The sequence below is a fragment of the Odontesthes bonariensis genome, chromosome 11 (assembly GCF_027942865.1).
Source record: "Odontesthes bonariensis isolate fOdoBon6 chromosome 11, fOdoBon6.hap1, whole genome shotgun sequence".
NCBI lineage: Eukaryota > Metazoa > Chordata > Actinopteri > Atheriniformes > Atherinopsidae > Odontesthes > Odontesthes bonariensis.
This window is the reverse complement of record NC_134516.1, coordinates 10,781,941-10,801,414: the sequence shown is the minus strand read 5'-3', so window position 1 is coordinate 10,801,414 and position 19,474 is coordinate 10,781,941. Positions and strand designations below refer to the sequence as shown.

General features: G+C 45.2%; 1 protein-coding gene across 1 annotated transcript; it reads left to right on the top strand.

Annotated features, from left to right (window-relative positions):
• Positions 1-1,031: 1,031 nt before the first annotated feature.
• LOC142391614 (glycerol-3-phosphate dehydrogenase 1-like protein) lies at positions 1,032-7,875 on the top strand. The gene is made up of 8 exons (XM_075477485.1): positions 1,032-1,518; positions 2,067-2,244; positions 2,828-2,968; positions 3,183-3,321; positions 3,419-3,531; positions 4,779-5,012; positions 5,114-5,220; positions 7,338-7,875. The coding sequence occupies exons 1-8, from the start codon at positions 1,478-1,480 to the stop codon at positions 7,432-7,434; spliced, it is 1,050 nt and encodes a 349-aa protein (XP_075333600.1). The 5' UTR covers positions 1,032-1,477; the 3' UTR covers positions 7,435-7,875.
• Positions 7,876-19,474: the final 11,599 nt, after the last annotated feature.

Genomic DNA, 19,474 nt, shown 5'->3' with positions numbered 1-19,474 from the left:
TTATTATATATATTATTATTATATATATAAATATTATTGCACGCACAAGCAGCGTTATTATTTGTTATTTTCAACGTGATCACGTATACTTTTTACTCTTTTGTTGTTGTTGTTTTTTACAAAACACAAAGACTGTACTGGTGCACTGATAGTGTTAAAATTAGCCTGTTCAAGGCATACTGCACCCCCCTGTATACTGCCCCCCTGTGGGCTAAGTATAAAAAGGGTAGCCTGCAGAAACTTCAAGTCGCATATAATGATGGGCTGCGCATTCTGCTTAAGAAGCCCAGGTGGAGCAGTGCAAGCGAATTGTTTTGTGGTGTTGGGGTCAACACATTCCATGCATTGTTGATGATTTTAATGTATCTGTAGATTGGATGGTTCATGGAATCAAATTATTATGCTCCTGTCAAATCCTGCGCTTAGTGCGGTGCGATACCAGTCATATATGTGGAAACACTGGTACAAGTGTCTTTTATAAGTGTGTTTCTGTTTGTCTTTATGTATTGTCTATGTACTGTGTTTTAATTTCTGAAAATGGACCCCGAGTCTGGAAATAAAGTTGATGATGATGGTGATGTTGTCTCTCGATGCTGTAAATCTGCCCTTACATTTTGAACACTGTGTGGAAATTGGTGGAACTAAAATACAGAAAGTGAAGTGCTCAGACAAGAATATTTTTATATATATTTGATTCAGTCAGTTGGAGCAAAGTAAACGTGTCATACATATAATATGAATAGAACATCCAAGAGCCATGTTGTGGGTTGGTGTGAACAACTTTTTAAAAGAAAAGACTGAAAAAGAAAATGTCTGAAATGGATGCTTTGGATGTGATGTTCCGTATTCCGTGGTATCTTATATTTCGAATTTCAACAAAATGACGCCACCTTTTGAAGTGTTTATGAAGCTGTTGAGACTTTAATATCATATTGCCAACCTGCTAATGTAAATCGGAAACGAAGAAATCTGTGACCATTGTTTTGAAAATCCAAATGACCGGAAATGTAATAAACACTCGGTTCGGCTTGATTTTGGTTGTGCCAGAACTAGATAGCGTAACTAGCGGTTCACCAATGTTTCTGGGCAAGATTTATGCTTAGATAACCGTTACAACGCCACTGCACTTTAAAATACGTTTTCCTCTGCTTGTGCACTCTCGCGGCATCGTTTCGGCTTCTTAATAACAGTTGTTCGGTGGGCTAATAAACCTCATAACTGGAGCCAAAAATGTCAAAGCGTTAGAAACGCGTTGACGCGGCGGGGCTTCTTCGTCGTCAACCAGGCGCTACCTGGGGGGGCGTTTCGCATTTTTTTCCTTGACGAGAAAGCAGGAGGTGTAACCGTGGCGGCCGGAGGGAGGAGTGAATCGTTTTTTTCCCTCTATTTTACAGGGCGTGTAAGGAAGTTGGTGTTGACGGCTGGTAAAAGAACAACAGGCTGCTCGATAGCGCGTTCGGGGTTTGCCACTCACAAAATGCCTGCGAAGAAAGTCTGCATCGTTGGATCTGGGAACTGGTAACTTTTCACCTGTTTTTTTCACCAGCCCGTGTTTGACCCAACAGCAACCCTCTGAGCTCATAGTGGCATTATGTGTGCAGTCAGCATTTAACTGAACGCGGATTAAGCAGATGTAAACCCATTGTGCTATTAATCTAATAGGCCTGCCTTTACATGTATGTATGTATGTATGTATGTTGATAAAAATACATGGACGAAAATGTATGGACGAAAGCCTTTGAAGCAACTTTAAGAAAGAGGGGAAGAACAGAAATGGGCTGTCGTTGATGCTCAGACAAAAATCTATTCAAGTGTGGTAACTCTGCAGCCTGTCTTGTCATTAAAACAGTGTTTAATCTGTTTTAATCTCCATTAGAAGTTACTATTCTTACCTGAGTGGTGTATAGGATATTGTAGATTTACTGTAAATGATAACTGCACCTTCCTCCAGGGTGAATGAAGGAAAATCCAATGCATTTGGGTTCACGTTTGGTTTCAAACCTTTAAACCCTCCGATTCCTGAATTTTTCCACACGTGTACATTTGTTTTCCTTTCCTTTCCGCAGGGGTTCCGCCATTGCCAAGATAGTCGGGAACAATGTCAAAGCATCCAACCGCTTCGACCCGATTGTGAACATGTGGGTTTACGAGGAGATGATCGAAGGGAAGAAGCTCACGGAGATCATCAACACGGAGCACGAAAATGTGAAGTACCTGAAAGGTCACAAGCTGCCCAAGAATGTGGTATGTTTGGGGGATTGGCTGCTTTATCTTTTGATTACACACCCAATCGTGATCCAGTTCACCTCTGCGACCTTTAAACACTGTACAGTGAGGCAATACCTGATAAGTTTGTTTGCCTTTGATCCACAAATCTTGTTTATCCACCTTTGCCATGTGATTGGAGGCACAGACAGACCTCCCTTGTGCTCTTTTCCTTAACTTGTGCCATCCAATGGCCGTGGGATCAAAGGGGGGGGGTAATTATTTTAGGTGTGGCTTTGATGACTGACAAACTATAACATTAAACCAGGTATATCAGCTGAGGTAGGGAAATTAAGATTCAAATTTCTATTGCTTAATTGGTGTGAATGACCTGTTCCTGCTGTCAAATTTAAAAGCAGTCGCAACCTTCGAGGGTCTCAAAAGGCAACGAGTTGAAAGGAGCCCAAGATCGTACATCTCAAATGTCTTTTAATTGACTGAACGGTGGAATCTTTTACGCAGGACCTATTGAGGTCGCGCACATGTGAAAGTTGAGGTCAGATTTCAGTTGATCCGAGTCGACAAGCCTGCTAAAACTAACGTTTCGGCGGCGCTTCACCAGGTGGCCGTCCCCGACATCACAGACGCCGTGAAGGGAGCCAAGATCCTCGTCTTCGTCATCCCGCACCAGTTCATCAGCAAACTCTGCGATCAGATTAAGCCCTGCGTGACGGAGGGAACCGTCGGGATATCTCTCATCAAAGTAAGAACCCCTGACTGCTGTGGTGTCTGATCTTCCCCTGAGCATAAAAGGGGAAGCTGTCTCCCAGACTTTGCATCATGTTTTTTTGTTTTTTTTTTGGAAGCAACGTCACAGGGCAGAAGAGTTGAGCAATTCAGTCCTCGCTCTGTGCCTCTATCCAGGCCAGATGCTCTGACACTGCTTTTTTTTGTTTGTTGTTGTTGTTGTCACCCAGGGCATCGACGAGGGACCCGAGGGACTGAAACTCATCTCGGACATCATTCGGGAGAAACTGGAGATCGAGGTCAGCGTCCTGATGGGAGCCAACATCGCCAGCGAGGTGGCGGACGAGAAGTTCTGTGAAACCACCATCGGTTAGAATCTGCTTTTGTGGCCTTCGTGGAAGTTTGTGGTTGTAAATGGGGGTCGTCAACGCTTCTTTCCCTTTTTTGTTTCGGACTCGTCCGGCAGGGGCGAAGAGCGAGGCGAACGGCCTGATCTTCAAAGAGCTGCTGCAGACGCCAAACTTCCGCATCGCAGTCGTGCCAGAGAGCGACACGGTGGAGCTGTGCGGAGCCTTGAAGGTAGGCCCTCGCGGGGAGCGTGCAACATGTTATTGAGTAGGGGTGTGTATTGGCAAGAATCTGGCGACACGATACGTATACAGGGGCAACGATACAATATATTACGATATACTGTAGGAACAACGATATATTGAGTTTCTTTGAAAGAATTTATGGTCATCTATGTGATGTGCTGTAAGAGTTACATACGATTCAGCGGCCCTCGAAGTCCAAGCGTCGCATGTCGAAGCGACTCCCTCCGCTGAGCTGAGCGAGTCCAGCACCGTCGCTTTGAATTCTCTGTACAACTTCGGGAGAGCGATGTCCGTGATGTGTTGTCGGGAATGGATGGTGTAACGGGGCTCCAGTGTTGTCATCATATTACGGAATCCCTCATTCTCCACAACACTCAGAGGGCGCATGTCTTTACAAATAAAAGACCGTACTGACTGTGCTATCTTGGTTGCGCGAGTTGAGGTCGCTGGTAGTTTCGAAAATTTAACATCTTGAATAGTTCGTTGAGCAGGATCCACTCGTTTCACGTTAGCCTGTAATGCTACATTGTCATGGTGGACTCTCGCCACATTTGCTCGCAAATTTGTAGTATTGCCCGAGTACTTGACTCTGGTGTTGCAGAGTTTGCACACCGCATGGCTCTTGTTGTGGTTGTAACTGCCTTCCTTTATTTTGAAACCAAAATATGCCCAAACATCAGCTTTAAAAGCTGCTGGAGCTGGCTGTAGCCTCTCATCCTCAGCCATCGCCGGTGAACTGTTATATGTTTTTAGAATAGAATAGAATAGAATAGAATAGAAAAATACTTTATTCATCCCCCAATGGGGGAAATTCAAATTAGTCAAGTAGCTCAACATTTTTTCTAAATATTTACAAAGATTGTATTAACAACAATAAAACAACAATAATAATAATACCAATTCTAGTAAAAAATATGAGAACTGATCTTGCGGGATTTCATTGTTCCTTTGGCGCGGAGGACATAATGACTGCTGCCAACTAGCGGCCGGAGGTGTAATTGCAACACAAAAATGTACGAACACCGTGAATATTTGCATGTTAATTGTTAATAAAAAAAATCGATACAGCGCCGTTGAATATCGATACAGTATCGTTAAATAAAATATTGCGATATTTAAGTGTATCGATATTTTCTTACGCCCCTATTATTGAGCATTAAAAAAACGCATGCTGCCTTATTTTGATAACCTGGCCTTATCAGTCGTGTCCTTTTTGCCTTTTAAATCTGCCAGAATATTGTTGCAGTTGGAGCTGGTTTCTGCGACGGCCTCGATTGTGGCGACAACACCAAAGCGGCGGTGATCAGGCTGGGTCTGATGGAAATGATCGAGTTCGCCAAGCTGTTCTGCAAAGGAGAGGTGAGCTCCACCACCTTCCTCGAAAGCTGCGGCGTGGCCGACCTCATCACCACCTGCTACGGAGGGCGGAACCGCAGAGTGGCTGAGGCCTTCGTCAGAACATCCAAGGTGAGTTGGCACGCAGCACAAGAGGGAAAGCTGCGATCTGGTCGCTTGATGAGTGATTTATTTATTTCTTTTTCTACGTATGTTTCTTTGTCTTTCTGTAGTCCATCACTGAGCTGGAGGTAGAAATGCTCAACGGCCAGAAGCTTCAGGGTCCACAGACCTCAGCGGAGGTCTACAGGATTCTGCAAAAGAGGGACATGGTCAACAAGTGAGTTTGCTTCCTTCCACAAACGGCTTTCTGATACAGTTACCTTGGAATAAAACTGAACAAAGGGTTCCCGTGCGGCTGTGAAAAGTATGACATCAGTTTTGTTCTCCAGAAGAAAAATCGGCTCGTTCCACCGATAATTTTTGAAGTCTCGTGTTTGCCGTCGTATCCGTCGCCCTTTCGGTTTTTGAAACGGCGCATTTTAAGTTCCTACGGACTCACGGATACTTTGCACACCCGTTCAACAAAATGAAAATCATGTCGTCTTAAAGAAGACTTAAAACCACTCATTTAAGGCATGGTTGGTAATCCTGGAGAGCTAGCAAGAGAGCTAGCAAGATTTGAAAGTGCCACTTCCGCTAAGCTCCACCCCCAACCATCCCGTCAGTGCTCCATCGAAAGCCACGCCCCCACAAATTTGAACGCACATCTGACAGTGGGACTCAGCCGACATTATTATATTATTATTGTAATGATTATTTTCGGCACCGGTGAAATCGCATGCGCGCGCGAAGGAGGGAGCCGACAGAGGGGGGCGTAGGCAGAACGGGCAGAACTAAACATGAAGGCATCTGATTGTTTTTTGTTTGTTTTTTTTTGTCCTCGCCCGAGGAGTTTTGAGTTTTTATTTTTAAATTTTTTTTAATTAATTTTTTTTTATTGATTTTGAGGATTGGTCAGCTTTTTCTCAGTCCTGCAGCTGCCACAGAGGTCTGATTATTTTCGGCCCTTTTTCTAAATCATGTATAGATTACTCTCAGGATAGATGAACCATTTCACCCAGTATTACAAAATGTATTTCTGAACAGGATTACCAACCATGCCTTTAAGACCACGAACTCTTTGGGTAGGTGGGGTCCTTTTTCTCCGACGCTACAGTTCTCTTTTTACAACTCCCGCCGACTATAGAGAAGCACCCAAATCTCGTACAGATCGCGCTCCCATTACCTCAGCTTGCTGCTGTTGCCCTTGTTCGGTCTTTGTTTAGTTTGGCCAAGGACAGTCGAACTGGGTGGAGCTGATGAGAAATGGAGGAGCAGTGAGGATTAGAAGTGGAGCTGAGGCACGTTCGTACATGCACTCTCACGTCGTCTCATCTTTTTCGGTCAGGAGGCAACTGCCAGCTTTTATCTTCGATTGTTTTTTCACGTGATGGTTGTAGCCGGCATATCCGGAGGCCACACGCCATCAGAGCTGGATAACCTTGATTTATCATGGAGTCTAAAAAAAGGGAAGGGAACCAAAGCATGAGACGGGGGCCGTTTCTCAATACCCAAGTACGCAAGTCCGTACTCGTGTGCTTACAAGTATGGACTTGTCAGAAGTACGGACTTCTGAGCACACAAGTACGCTCATTGTGCATTTGGAACGGAAGCGTCATCATTGCCGTGCCGCACTGCTTTCTGGGATAGCAAGCTGTCTGAAGTCTACACAAGTCACCACAGAAGCAAACTCGATAAAATGGGCGGAGCAAGCACACATCCCGGAATGTGGAGCGTACTTGTCTGGATGCGTACTTTGAATTGGAACAGTACTTGGTCCTTCGGGTGTTGACGTTTCAGAAGTACACGAGTACGCAAGTACAGACAAGTACGCATATTGAGAAACGGCTATTATCTGCGCAACATATCGAGACCAACTAACGATCTAGGTAGCACTAGGTAGTTTCTTTCCCCTTTGTTGTTTACTGTTTTAGCATCAGAGCTTAGATGAAAGGCTGTGCATTGGTTTGGTGCTAAATTATTTTTATTAGCTACAGTCTGCAGAATTGCAATCCTCTGGCAGCGTAGTAAAATGCATAGTCATATAATATGCATGCCTACAGTGTTTTAAGCTAATTAACACTCTGGAATTAGCAGTATTACTCATAGTTGTTGTTGTGTTATGAGCACACAGGTGTTTTTATTACTCCGGGAAACGGAGTCCTAATTTGTAGCATCATTTTTCGTCATCTTTTGTGATGAAGCACAGTTGCCACGTCACTGTGGAGCACAATGATGTGTAATTCCCAGTAGGAGGAGGAGGTGGGAGTGAGTGGGCGTATGGGACATGTAAAAGAAAACGGCTTCTTGGTTTGTTTCCAATGAGTTTAAAAAGTGTGTTTTCCTCCTTGCCAGGTTCCCCTTGTTTTCAGCCGTCTACCTGATCTGCTTCGAAGGCAAAGGGGTGAAAGAGTTCATCACCTGTCTGCAGAACCACCCCGAGCACATGTGACGTGACCCGTCGGCAGATCTGTTGCTCCTTCAGCAGCAGCAAGAGAAAAAAAAAAAAAAGAAAGAAAAGTAAAAAAAAAAGAGAGAAACCCACAACTCAACAAATGCAACCCATGACACTTATTTATATGTGGCATTTCAGAACGTCTTGCCGCATATATTTTTTATTCTTTAAAGCATCTTCTTGTGGCGTGCTTGATTGTAATAAAGGATCTCGGTTAAGTTAGAAATAAAAAATTGTACTTACACTTTTTGATGATCATCCAAAACAAACCACTGAAGTTGTATTTTGCCAAAAGTGTCCTATTTTTGTTGACCTGTATATCACTACATGATGTGTATCTGTGTGTTTATGATCTGATAATTAAACCCCTAACACATTTTAATTTTTTTTTTGTATCTCTATGTGAAGATGTTTCACAAATAAACCAATAACGAAGAAGCTACATGCTGTTTTTATTGCAACAGAAACACTAATCGGTCCACAAAGCCATGACGTATGTGAGCTTTGGGTTTTAGTCACAAGGGGGCGCTCCAGGGTAAATAGATTATTCAATGTTGTGGGGAGATCCTACAGTCGAATCTAATGGGTTGAAACTGATTCCCAAGGAGTCCACAGTAATTCAGTATGAGAAAGCGGATTAGAGAACAAACGGCGTCCTTGTCCCTTCATCTCAGCCATGTGTCACAGCCCAGGTCAGACTACTCAAACCTTTGCTAGATTCCCAACCATGCGTCTCCCATCAATCTCTTTGTAGCTTGTACAATTCTGCTATTCCGCACGTCTCAAATCAGTTAGGACCTTGTTTTGATGTGGGAGTGAAAAGGGAAAAGTTTTGTTGTCAACTTTGAACAAGTTGTTGAAGGCTAATACGGAAGTAAACTGTAGAAGACCGAGGAAAGCAGAGACTTGTGAGCATTTACGTGAACTCACTGCCGCTTTGAGCTGAATGCTAACAGGATGCATTTAATACCGTAGTCACATTGTGGTGGTGCTAGCATGCTAATGTGTCGGGAGTTTTACGTGTTATCATTTCAACTTCGGCAAATAAAAAGATTTACGCCCGAGGCATGAAGGGACGTCAGTTTTGTGGGAATTTGGTTTTAAAAGAAGAAACGGGACACTTGAAATCTTTACTAAATCTTCAGAAACCATCAAAGGGAGGTGTGACAGTGATGAATAAACGAGGTCTCGTTAATGCGCGGTTGTGCCTGTGGGAGGAGTTGTCATTGCAAAGAGAAAGGCTGTTTGGAACACTTCAGTCATTTTAATTTGTGTTTCGGTGGTTTTGGTTTGACACGACTCTGGTTCGTAGAGTATTTTAGTTGCCCTTAACAGCAGCCGTGAAGCTGTATCTGCAAAAGTACAATTTTTATCGTACAGTTCCTTTTTTCGTACATACGCCCCCCACAGGGGAGGCGCAGTATTACATCAGTTTGTGCTTTTTAAGCGTTGTCTAATGAGCTGAATTACAACAGCGTTGTTTGTGTGTCAGCTGTCGCCGACGGACCATTTATTTCAGGCTCAGTCGTGAAGCCCGGCAGCCTTAACCCAACTGGATCGAACTTGTTCGTATTCTAGTGTCGGCATGGGTGACCGTGTCCATTGTGGTGCCATCTACAGACAGAGATCCACAAATAAGGCCTGCAGACAAAGCCAGGCAGTCACATCAAACTGGTGGGTGCATGGTTGTCTGCAGAGAGCTTGGCTCACACCCTCCGATGATGAGATTTACATCATAGGCAGCCCTCTAGACACCTGGCGCCCTCTTTCGCACATGGAATCATTTCTACTTCAGCTGCTGGCTTAGAGGAGCATAAACTCCCACGTGATTAGGACAGTTTATTCGTTACAAAGGTGCGTCGGTTCCATCTTGAACGGGCAGTGGGAAGAGGGCCTGAGTGAACGTGAGCTCAAATTCCGACCCATTCTCTTTGCCCCCACAGTCTCCAGTTGAAATAATGGACACATCTTCCGTGTATGCGTATAGTGAAAGTAGTAGGGGTGGGCGAAAAAATCGATTCATGTACATATCGCGATTCTTTTTTTTTTTATGGGATGATTTTAAAAATCGATGTTTCTCCCCCGAATCGATAATATTAAGTCATTTCCGTGTCCAGAAAAACTTCATCAATTCATTACATTAAGTTATGTTAAAACTGGCCCACATTTGTGCTGTGTGGACTTTTCAAAATCATTTTGTAACTTTAAAAAATGCTGTACATGTTAAGTACCTCTTTTTGTCTCAGTTGAAATAAATGTCAGCTGCTGGACTGACTGACACAAGCCCCTTTCACACTGGGACCCGCTACCTTAGCGGGTCCAAATTGCACCTTCGACCCGCGTCGAGCAATGTGAACGCTTGGCGTGTCAGGGTGACCCGTGTCACCAGAAGCCGAGTTCAGGGGGCGTTGCCTAGTGGCAGAGCGTCACACGAAACACATAAAATGCTGGGCGTGTACAATGACGTAGGCACAAGCCATGCGTCGGAGGTAGGGTTAAATACACCTGTCTGCATCAAATTTTTCAAACAAACGATGGCGGGACACCTTGAGAACTCGTTTTTGCAATTATATATGCAGTTCATGGAGATGTTACTTTACGGTGCGTGGGAAACCGCGCTCTCCCATCTTTCTCGCCAGCCCTTCCAGCAGAGGTCCATCCTTCACCGTCCCCGACATGTGGCGGTAAATAACGTCCTCTGCTCGGGGGCTGAGGAGCTCGCGGACCTCCTTGTCTTCCCAGTTGGCCATCTTCAAAAATGTCTCGAACTTGATGTAGGCTAAAACAGAGTAAAACTTGTCCTCACCTGTCGCTGTTGTTCTGAATCAGCTGTCCATTCTGTCTTTTAAACTCCTCACGTCACGCCCACGTCCGACCCGCGTCGATTGCGTTCACATCAAACTCGGCTCGGCAAAAAGACTAGGGTCCGACGCGGGTCGAAAGGCGAGTCGAGTTGACGCGGCAGCCCGGGTCGGCAGTGTGAAAGGAACAGCGGACACGCTAAATTCGCGAATTAAACGCGGGTTATTCGGCAGTGTGAAAGGGGCTACAGACTGATGTGCGTTGTTTATGGGAGTGACGTTCATTCTCGAAGTGTATGATTCAACTTGTTTGTTTTTTTAAGGAGGAAGAAAATTGCAATTACTGATTATATCGAATCGCAATACTTGTAGAATCGCAATCATCAAGAATCGTGATACAATCGAATCGTGACCAAAGCATATCGTCCCACCCCTAGAAAGTAGCATTTTTCAGACTGATAAAATCAGCGCAAAGTTAACTTTGCTCCATGGCTTGTCTGTTTTGCAGCACACACTCGTGAGATCGGGCAACGCAAATGTGTTTTATCAGAGGAGAACAGAATTGTAGGATGTAAATATATGTTTTGTGAATACACACTTTGATCTCCTCTAGCCCTACTGACTGCACTGATGGGGAAAAAAATAAGTAAAACACGCATAATACAGTCCCGACTTTATGTCGATCTATTCAACAAACGTTCGCTACAACGAAACTGCACTATACTGTTAGCACAGTCCGTAATCTTGTGGTATTCCAAGTTATCTCCCCTTGCAGGCTAGCAGGCTTCCATGCCAGCTACTGTCCATATCCCGGGACATCAAAGATTTTATTGGAAACCTCAGGCAGGGTGATGTGGAGGTCCGCACAATGGGTCAGGGGAAGCTTGCACAGGTTCCCATGGGAGAGCCGGGTCTCACAGGTTGATGTCCTTTTGCAGTGAGATGGCTCCTCTCATCCCCGAAACAGCAACTGTCATCGGCTGGTTTTTCAGGCAGCGCTGAGTCCCTTGTGGTGATTTGACACAAGCCCAGCTCCTCTGTTTCAAAGAGAGGGCTCACCTTCAGATGAGACCCAAGCTTGAAAGAGGAGCTTAATCACCACGGTAACTTGTCTGTTGCACACACACACACACACACACACACACACACACACACACACACACACACACACACACACACACACACACACACACGCACATGTCCCGAAGTGAGAGGCCCCTTGGACCGCACAGAATAGCAGTAGAACAGCATGGATTGAGCTCAATGTTGTTTGATATTTGCCTTGTTACCTTTACATGGCAAAACTTTACGAGTTTTCTTTTAAGCTGCGCCAGAGCAAGGACGAGGCAATCCACAGCAAAGAATAGCACTCGGTCGCATATTTAGCCTCTGTTAAGAAGAAAAAACAAACATGTAAAGATCTCAGTCCAAAAGTTATGAAACAAAGCTAAAGATGGCCGATTAAGTCACTGCATGCCTATATATATATATATATATATATATATATATATGTATATATATATGTATATGTGTGTGTAAAACCTAAATCTGATTTATTGATTATTTGTTGATCAGTTCGAACCTTTATTGAGCAGATGCAAGCAAAATAAACAAATGTCGGGGTCGTTGTGACCAACTTCGCAACACTTTTGGACACTTTTGGACTATTACAGCGTCTACAAAGCCACACTCGTCCTGCTGAAACGCAGTCCTTGCCAAACCTCTTCGCAACCCTGCTTTGAGAAACTTTAAAAAAAACATTTTATTTTTTTTTACTGGAATTCGTTGATGATTCCACGACCAAGTACGGCGAGGAGTGGTGAGTCATGACCCATCCTTGCTCCGAAAGACTGAGCCCTTGGGGGATGCTCCTTTTATACCCAATCCTGACACCCTCACCGATCAGTTCACCACCAATTTGCCTCTTGTTTCTTAGACACAATGTAACCGGTCAGTGAAGGCATTGAAATGATGTCTTTGAACGTGTGTCTCTTCAATAAAGGTTCAGACGAATTAAAAGATGAAACGTTTGGGTTTTTATGAAGACAAAATAATATAGATGGATAACAGTGGACGGTATATTTCTGATGATTATTGCTGGTGTTAAACAGATTCACTGCGGATGTCAGTCTTATCTTCATTGCAGACCCGCAGATGAGATCCCCCTCCTCCCAAAACACACGAAGATGCTTTTTTTTCTTTTCTTTTTTTATCTCATTCCACGTTCAATCCGGACGTGATTTAGTTATTTGCAGTTGGCTTGTCACACCTGTGTCTCTCATGGTTGAATGTCTCAGTTGTAGATCAAAACTTCTCCCCCTGAGCACGAAAAGATTTTTTATTATTTCATCATCACGGGGCGACCCCAGGGCAGAACCTATAGATTTATAGCACCCAGAGACGCTTTGCTTCACTGTGAAACCTCACACGTAGACTAATGAGTCATCATTTTACCTACAGGCACAGCAGGCTGCAGAGGCTTGTTGTGTTCTCACTGTATGTCTGTTGCCTATCCTTTAAAGCTTCATATGTTGAGGCTCCGTTGGTGTGGGCTTTAACACTAAAGGGTGAGAATCCATCCTACACCCTCAGCTAATTACAGGCCACTGATCTCGTCAGCTGTCACCGCCACGCTCTTTTTTTTTTTTTTTTTTTTTAACACGTCAAATGGGACCTCATATCCTCCCTTCTGCTCGGACATTGCTCCCTTTAGCCGCATTGGGACAGAGCCGTTCTAAGAACGGTCCTCCTCGAATTTCGTTCTGATAACTGTCCTTCCTCAGCGGAACTGTTTCAGTCTGCATTCGCACATGAGTCGGGACCAGGTCGGGACTGATGCGACACAACCGTCTGCGACAGTGACGTGTTACTTTAGCGCCACACTCAACAACAAAACAAAACAAAACCCGTTAAAAGTAAGGAGAGAAGAAAAAAACACCACAAAGAAGCTAATATGGAGAGCGGGGAGGCCACCGTGTTCATGGTCTGCATGATGGTGATATTAATCATGGACGATCACATCGGGCGTATAACATGGACGCTGGTAGAGCTCACAGAGAGAGTCAGGATCGAGCGCAGGCCATACTTCTTCATTTCATGAAGAAAGGAGAGCAGAGCGCCGCAGACAAAGGAGACAACGTGTCAGTTTAACTTATTAAACACGCGCCGGTTGTGTCCGTGTCGTATGAGGAAACATTTCAGCCGTGACAACATGACAAGGGGCGTAGCTACCGACCACCAAACACCTCCGTCAGATGTGTTCCTATAGAACCCAGAACAGACCCAGCTGAGGAGAAGGAGCTGAAATGGTTATAGGAACTGAGGGCCGTGGTCCAGAGTTCCTGTATGTGCGAATGTGGGAAAAAACGGCCCCGTTCCTGAAAAGGTTATAGGAACTGCAGAAGGTTCCTACAGTGCGAATGTGGCTTTTGAAAGCACAGAGGTGGAGAGACTACCAAAGGGGGAAAGAAAGCTAAGGATGCACTCCTTATCCCAGCTGGTGTTGGCGTAGTGGCAAAGTGCGCCGCCCCCTTTCTCCCCTTCCTTGTCATCTTTCACCTCTGCCTGGCCGCCTTCATCATCGCCTCGGCTTAATCTGCCCACGTTCGTGGAGACGTGCACCCCGACTCTGCCTCTCTGCCTCCTTTTGTGTTTGCCTGATGAGCGGGGAAAAGAAAGGCAAGGGAGGGAGGGTGAGAGGGGAGGGGAGGGGGGACAGGGGTGGAGGTGAAGGCAATGGTGCTTTTGCAGTCTGGGGAGCGGAGAAAGGAGGAGAAGTTGGCTGGAGGCCCGGCCGTGGCACTGCATGCAAACACCGGGTGAAAACACAAGGCCCGCTTGTGTTTGTTCGTCCGACTCTACCATCTCTTCACCTCGGGGAGAGCGGGAAAAGGAATCGCATGAGAAAGCCGTAAGATACTTTTTCGCCCCTCGCTCCTGCCGAACAGCCAATCCACTCATTTGAAACATCCAGGGGATGGAGAGATAAATAGAAAGCTCTCCGCCTCAGGAAATGACTGGCCGTAATTCAGTGCAGTTTGACTCAACCCCCTTGACGGTGAAAACTTCACGAACGGCGAGAAAGCATTTTGCATAAATGTGACAGGAGTGTATGAAAACGGCACCGGGAGAGTTTACGCAATTTATCATGACCCAATAACGTCTGACGACACAAAGAGCTGACGCGGTCCAAACCGGATAACGCGTTGTTCCGCGTTATTCCCCGTTCATCTAAATCTCCTTAGCGTGATCTCCTGTGGACTCAGAGCTGCTGACATCAGCGCAACAAATGCCACAATTCTCTCTTGATTTGTGGAAGTTGAAATCTTTACCGTATGTGTCGTGCGTGCCTCTCCCGGGCCTGCGCTTATGTGCGCATAAAGATACTTCCAAGGTCTGCTGATGCGAGTGGGGACACAAGCAGGATCTCAAACGCAGCTGCAAATAACATCGACGCGGCGTTCCAACATGCGAATGTAACGCGGGTCATGAACAAAGCCACTTCCTGCTCCTCGGAGCCAGTAATCTCAGGGGACACTCGAAACCAGCCGCCTCTGCAGCGGGGTCGGCCTCTGGGATCAGAGCTAATATGCTCCAAGACGCTCGGTTATGTTAAATTAGCCCTGGCCTTTCATATCAAAAAGATCACACTTTTTCCTTCCAGATTTCCATCTGTGTTCTGTCTTTGACGGCGTTGCAGAACATCTGGACCTCCGGGACCCACTGGTGTTTCGATCACAGAGGTTTGTCATAGGTTCGGATTTAAAAATTCCTGCTGATAGGGGACAATGTAGCCAGGCACAACAAAGGAGCTGCAAGTACTGCAGCACGCCACTGAGTCGACTGCTTTATGGTTGCTCTGGCCTGAGCCGCAGCTGCGGCTAAAGGGAGCCGGAGGGACACATTGCGGTTAAAGAAAGCTGCCAAACATGTCTGGAAGAAGACGGGAAGATACAGAAATGGGTGTTTTGTTTCATTTTTCAATACACGAATCCACGTCGGCCCTCGTGGGATAATCATGCTATTTCCAACTCGACCTCACAAGAGAAGCAGCCACACCGATCGGCGTTTTAAGGGACTAAAAACGATGACAGAGACGCAAATGACACAGGTTTTCTGTCCACCGTGGCTGGCGTCGCCTCCTTCGGCACATCAGATTCCAAATGGTGCAGTACTGTGACGGTTTGTTGCATCAGAGATGCGACGCCTCCACTCACTGCTCACGTGAATGCCATCCAGGACTAAACATCCACCTGAGGAGGCAGGAAGGGTCAGCAGCTGAATGTTGGGACTTTTGTCCTGAAGACCTGGCTCAGACCATTATTTTTCAACGTTTCGACTGAATTTCGACTCTTCTAGGAGCCCCCTCCCCGTAATACTGTTTGTTTTTATCAGTTCCACTCTCTTTGATGCCAAAACTGGTTTATGATTGGAGGTAAAAACAAATATTGGGGGCGGTCTGTGGCGTAGTGGGTACAGCAGACGCCCCATGTACAGAGGCTATTAGTCCACGTGCAGCTGGCCCCGAATCCCGCATCGGACGGCCCTTTGCTGCGTGTTATTCCCCCTCTCTCTGCCCCCTGCTTCCTGTTTCTCCTCACTGTCCAATATAATATAAAGCCCCAAAAAATTATAAAAAAAACAAACATTGGACCGAGAAGAGAACACGGTTTGCTTTGCGTTACACGCCGTGTGTCTCATATGTCAACAGAGACTGTAGGAGGAGGCTGTTGCTGCGTGGTCTTGATAAGTGGTGCACATGTAGAGAGAACCCCTCCTAATTATGACAATCTTCTGAGCATATATGGAGTGTGGTAGGCCAAGCACAGTCTAAGATGGTGCTATAATAAGAACGCTTACACAAATGCGCCTGCAGTTCTCTATGTGGGCATCCACAACTGAGGGCCCTTGAAATGCACCCTCGCTTAAAGTTAATATCTCCATAAATGGCCATTACCAAATCCATGTGTTTGGCTGTTTAAACAGCCGGTCTTAACCATAAAAATGCAACAAAAAAAAAAAGGCAGCAAAAGTGAGGAGTCAGTTCCCCTTTATTTTCGTGTCCGCACCGCAGGATCCGCGGCGGATTGTAGTTTGTGGGTTAGCTTTTATAGGGTCCTTATTTGTTTAGCATCTGAGAAAGTCTGAGCTTTCTTCGCATTGTGGGAACCCTCTAAAAGAGCCGACGTGGTGTGCGAAATGATTGATAGATTTTTATTTTCGAACATGTATAAAAAAGAAAATGTATGTAACTATTTGTACATACAAAAGAAAGAAAAAGAGAAATTAAAAAAAAAAAAAAAATTCAATTACATAAAGTGCTAATGCATAACAAAACACCACACATTGTTCGAAAAAGGAATGGGAATAAGTACAATACTTTTTTAGTTTCCCACCCCTTTTTAACTACTCTTCAGTTTGTAAATATCCTAACTACAATACTCCTATATAAATATATGCCATATATACACTTCCTAAATATCTAAATAAATATATAATCACAAAAATGATTATATAATACACATATCCTTGTAAAATGTAATATAAATGTAAATCTGAATATATATATATAAAACTATGTCCATAAATAAATATATACCATATACTAATTAAATTAAATGACGCAACTGTAAGCTGATATTTTTAGAAGACACAAGTGTGCTGAAAAAAAGCGGGGAAAAAACTAACAAAAAAAAAAACTAATTTCAAGGGTTTATTGATTCTGTGTAGGACGGAGGAGTCCCAACATGTTTTACAGGCTACCTCCCACCGGCTGGCAGCTACCTCACGTCAGCATTCCTGTCGACAGTGTGAAATCAGCAGGAGGAAAATCCTGGGAACTTCTGTCGCTCTTCAGGGAGCTTCTCGGGTCCCCCGTAACCCTCACGTAGCCTCTAGAACCATTTGGGCCAAATGCACCAATTCAGGTTCTATTGAGTTAACATATAATGGATTACAATGCAACCCAATTCTTATTTCTGAATTGTGATTGTGGTGTCGGCCGGGCCACCAGTGATCCCATCAGCACCGCAAATGCAAACACGACAAAGCCTTTGAAGCTATTTATTTCTCAGGGGAGCTCCCCCAGTGCCTGTGTACCCTCACCGAGTCCCCAGGACTGTTCGGTTTGATATTTTTAACTGCGTCTGACATAAAGTGGGTGCTGATTGGTCCCGTGCGAGGGTAGATGGGCTTTACGTGTCCACACTGAAAGGTGGGGTAAAACAAAGGCCTGCCCGCCTCAGTGCTTTAAATATGCTGGCCATGTTAGGATGCCAGTGGAAAAAAAAACTCAAAGTATTTATTGTCCAGAGGCACTTTCCTCCAACGAGTGAAAACGCGGTTCCAAGGCAAAGGGCCGGCGCTTCCTGAAGTGGTTTGCGTGCGTAATAAATGCCCAGACCCATTTCCTTGCATCCTCACATATTTTCATTTTGTGCTACTCCACACCAATCGTTTCCTCAGAGCTCACGCAGAGCTCTGACCTGTGACACCAAAGTGTTGGTACCTCTTTGCCTTGAATGGATCCGGATGTGCGCCGGGGGGGGGGGTCAAGGTGCACGTTGAAGACTCATTAGGCATTACCTTCCTGCTGCACTCTTGGGGCAGCGCGCACGTGCACATCGACGCGTTGTGTGTGCATACACCAAAAAAAGCGTGATTCGTTTATTTGTCCTCATTAAACTGAAAAGATTTAAGCCACAAAAAGCCAAAATTAATCCCACCCCCCCCCACCCCCCAAAAAAAAATCTGACATTTGAAAAATTAAGAATGTGATTTAGTAAGCAGTATTTATTTATTTTTAATCAATCTACATCATTAAATGTGTAAATGAAAGGTCACGTATCCTTTGATTCAAAGCATGTCCACTTTACTGTTAGATTAAATGAATAGATCACAAGTCTCCAATTATACTATCAAAGATTCACTTTAAGAAACGCCGGCCAATCTCTTCATATCATCGCCTGTCTTCTTCGTAAACATCAGATCCCCGACAAGCCCCATACAGCCCGCTTTTTTTTCTTTTTTTTTATCCAATTAGCTCCTGACATTTACATTTAATTGAACGCTCATGATGAGAAGTAGACCGGTGCTTCTCCAGCTTCACGTTTCCTTTTGTCCGTTTGTGAGACCTTTTTAATCGTTTGTCTTCCAGCTCCCCTCTGCCCCCGGCATCTTGCAGTCGGACTTGGCCTCTGTGGGCGAACAATGCTGCAATGCTGTGAGCTTATGGGGAAAGAATGCGACAACTGAATGGAATTACGGGAGAAACGGTTGCGTTTGCGAACACGGGAATGCAGCGGAGATGGGCTGAAGCGGACCATTTGTTCACAGTGGTTGATGGACGACAAACAGTGGGCGCCTGATGTTCTTGCTGAAGGGCTTTTCATTGAGGCAGTGGGCTGTGATTCCAATGCCTTCTGTTAAAAAATTCAACGCAAACTTGACAAACTGACTAAACAATACGTAAGAGATATGGTTGATTCGACTGATTGGGCTGGTCCTTTAGCCTTGGATGGGTGGCAGTGAGGAATGCAGCTAAGGAGAGCCCTGCAGAGAGGCCAAAAAAAAAAAAGCAGAGCGCTGGTGGCTCCCAGCCGGCATGAAGAAGTCTTCTTGGCAGTAAAGCTGCGAGTCATGTGCCTCCATTTAAATGAGAAGGCAAGAAAAGGAAAGAGAGACAGGGAAGGGGAGGGAGAGAAATGCAGGCTGAGCTAAGAGGTTGAGGACTCTGCCAAGCCAAGACACTTGAGGAATGCAGCAGCAGCTCCCTCTTTGCAGTAATACCATTACAGTCACAGCTATCTGAGTCAGAAAAACAGCTCTGCTCGTCGAGTCAGCAGGTCTCGCAGCCAGCGTAAACAGATGGCAGGTAACACAAGACTAATCGGGGTAGGAATGGGGAAAAAAATAAGCCTGAGAAAGACGCTCCTGGCTGGTGCTGACCAGAAAAAGCACCACGGTACACAAATTGTTTGCATGTAGCTGCTTGTCTGGTGCTTTAGATGCAAGTGAGCGTTGTCTTGTCCTGTCAGTGTTTTTAGGGGCCGTGAGAGCGCGAGCCATGTGGTTTTGACTCCCCTGGCCCTGGCAGTTAGTTAATAAACACCGGCCTGTCAACAGCTGCCGGTGATGTAATGTGGAACTTCTCCTCACTCTCCTTATCCTCCCGCCCCACCACGCCTCCCTAACTCCCTCCTGCACCACCACCACCTCCCTCCCTTCTATTTACAAGT

What these genes read in the sequence shown, in the direction of transcription:
- LOC142391614 (XM_075477485.1), top strand. Translation starts at nt 1,478, where the DNA reads ATGCCTGCGAAGAAAGTCTGCATCGTTGGATCTGGGAACTG. An exon ending in GTTCTGTGAAACCACCATCG is followed by an intron (nt 3,322 to 3,418) that starts GTTAGAATCTGC and finishes CTCGTCCGGCAG; the next exon opens with GGGCGAAGAGCGAGGCGAAC. An exon ending in CCTTCGTCAGAACATCCAAG is followed by an intron (nt 5,013 to 5,113) that starts GTGAGTTGGCAC and finishes GTCTTTCTGTAG; the next exon opens with TCCATCACTGAGCTGGAGGT.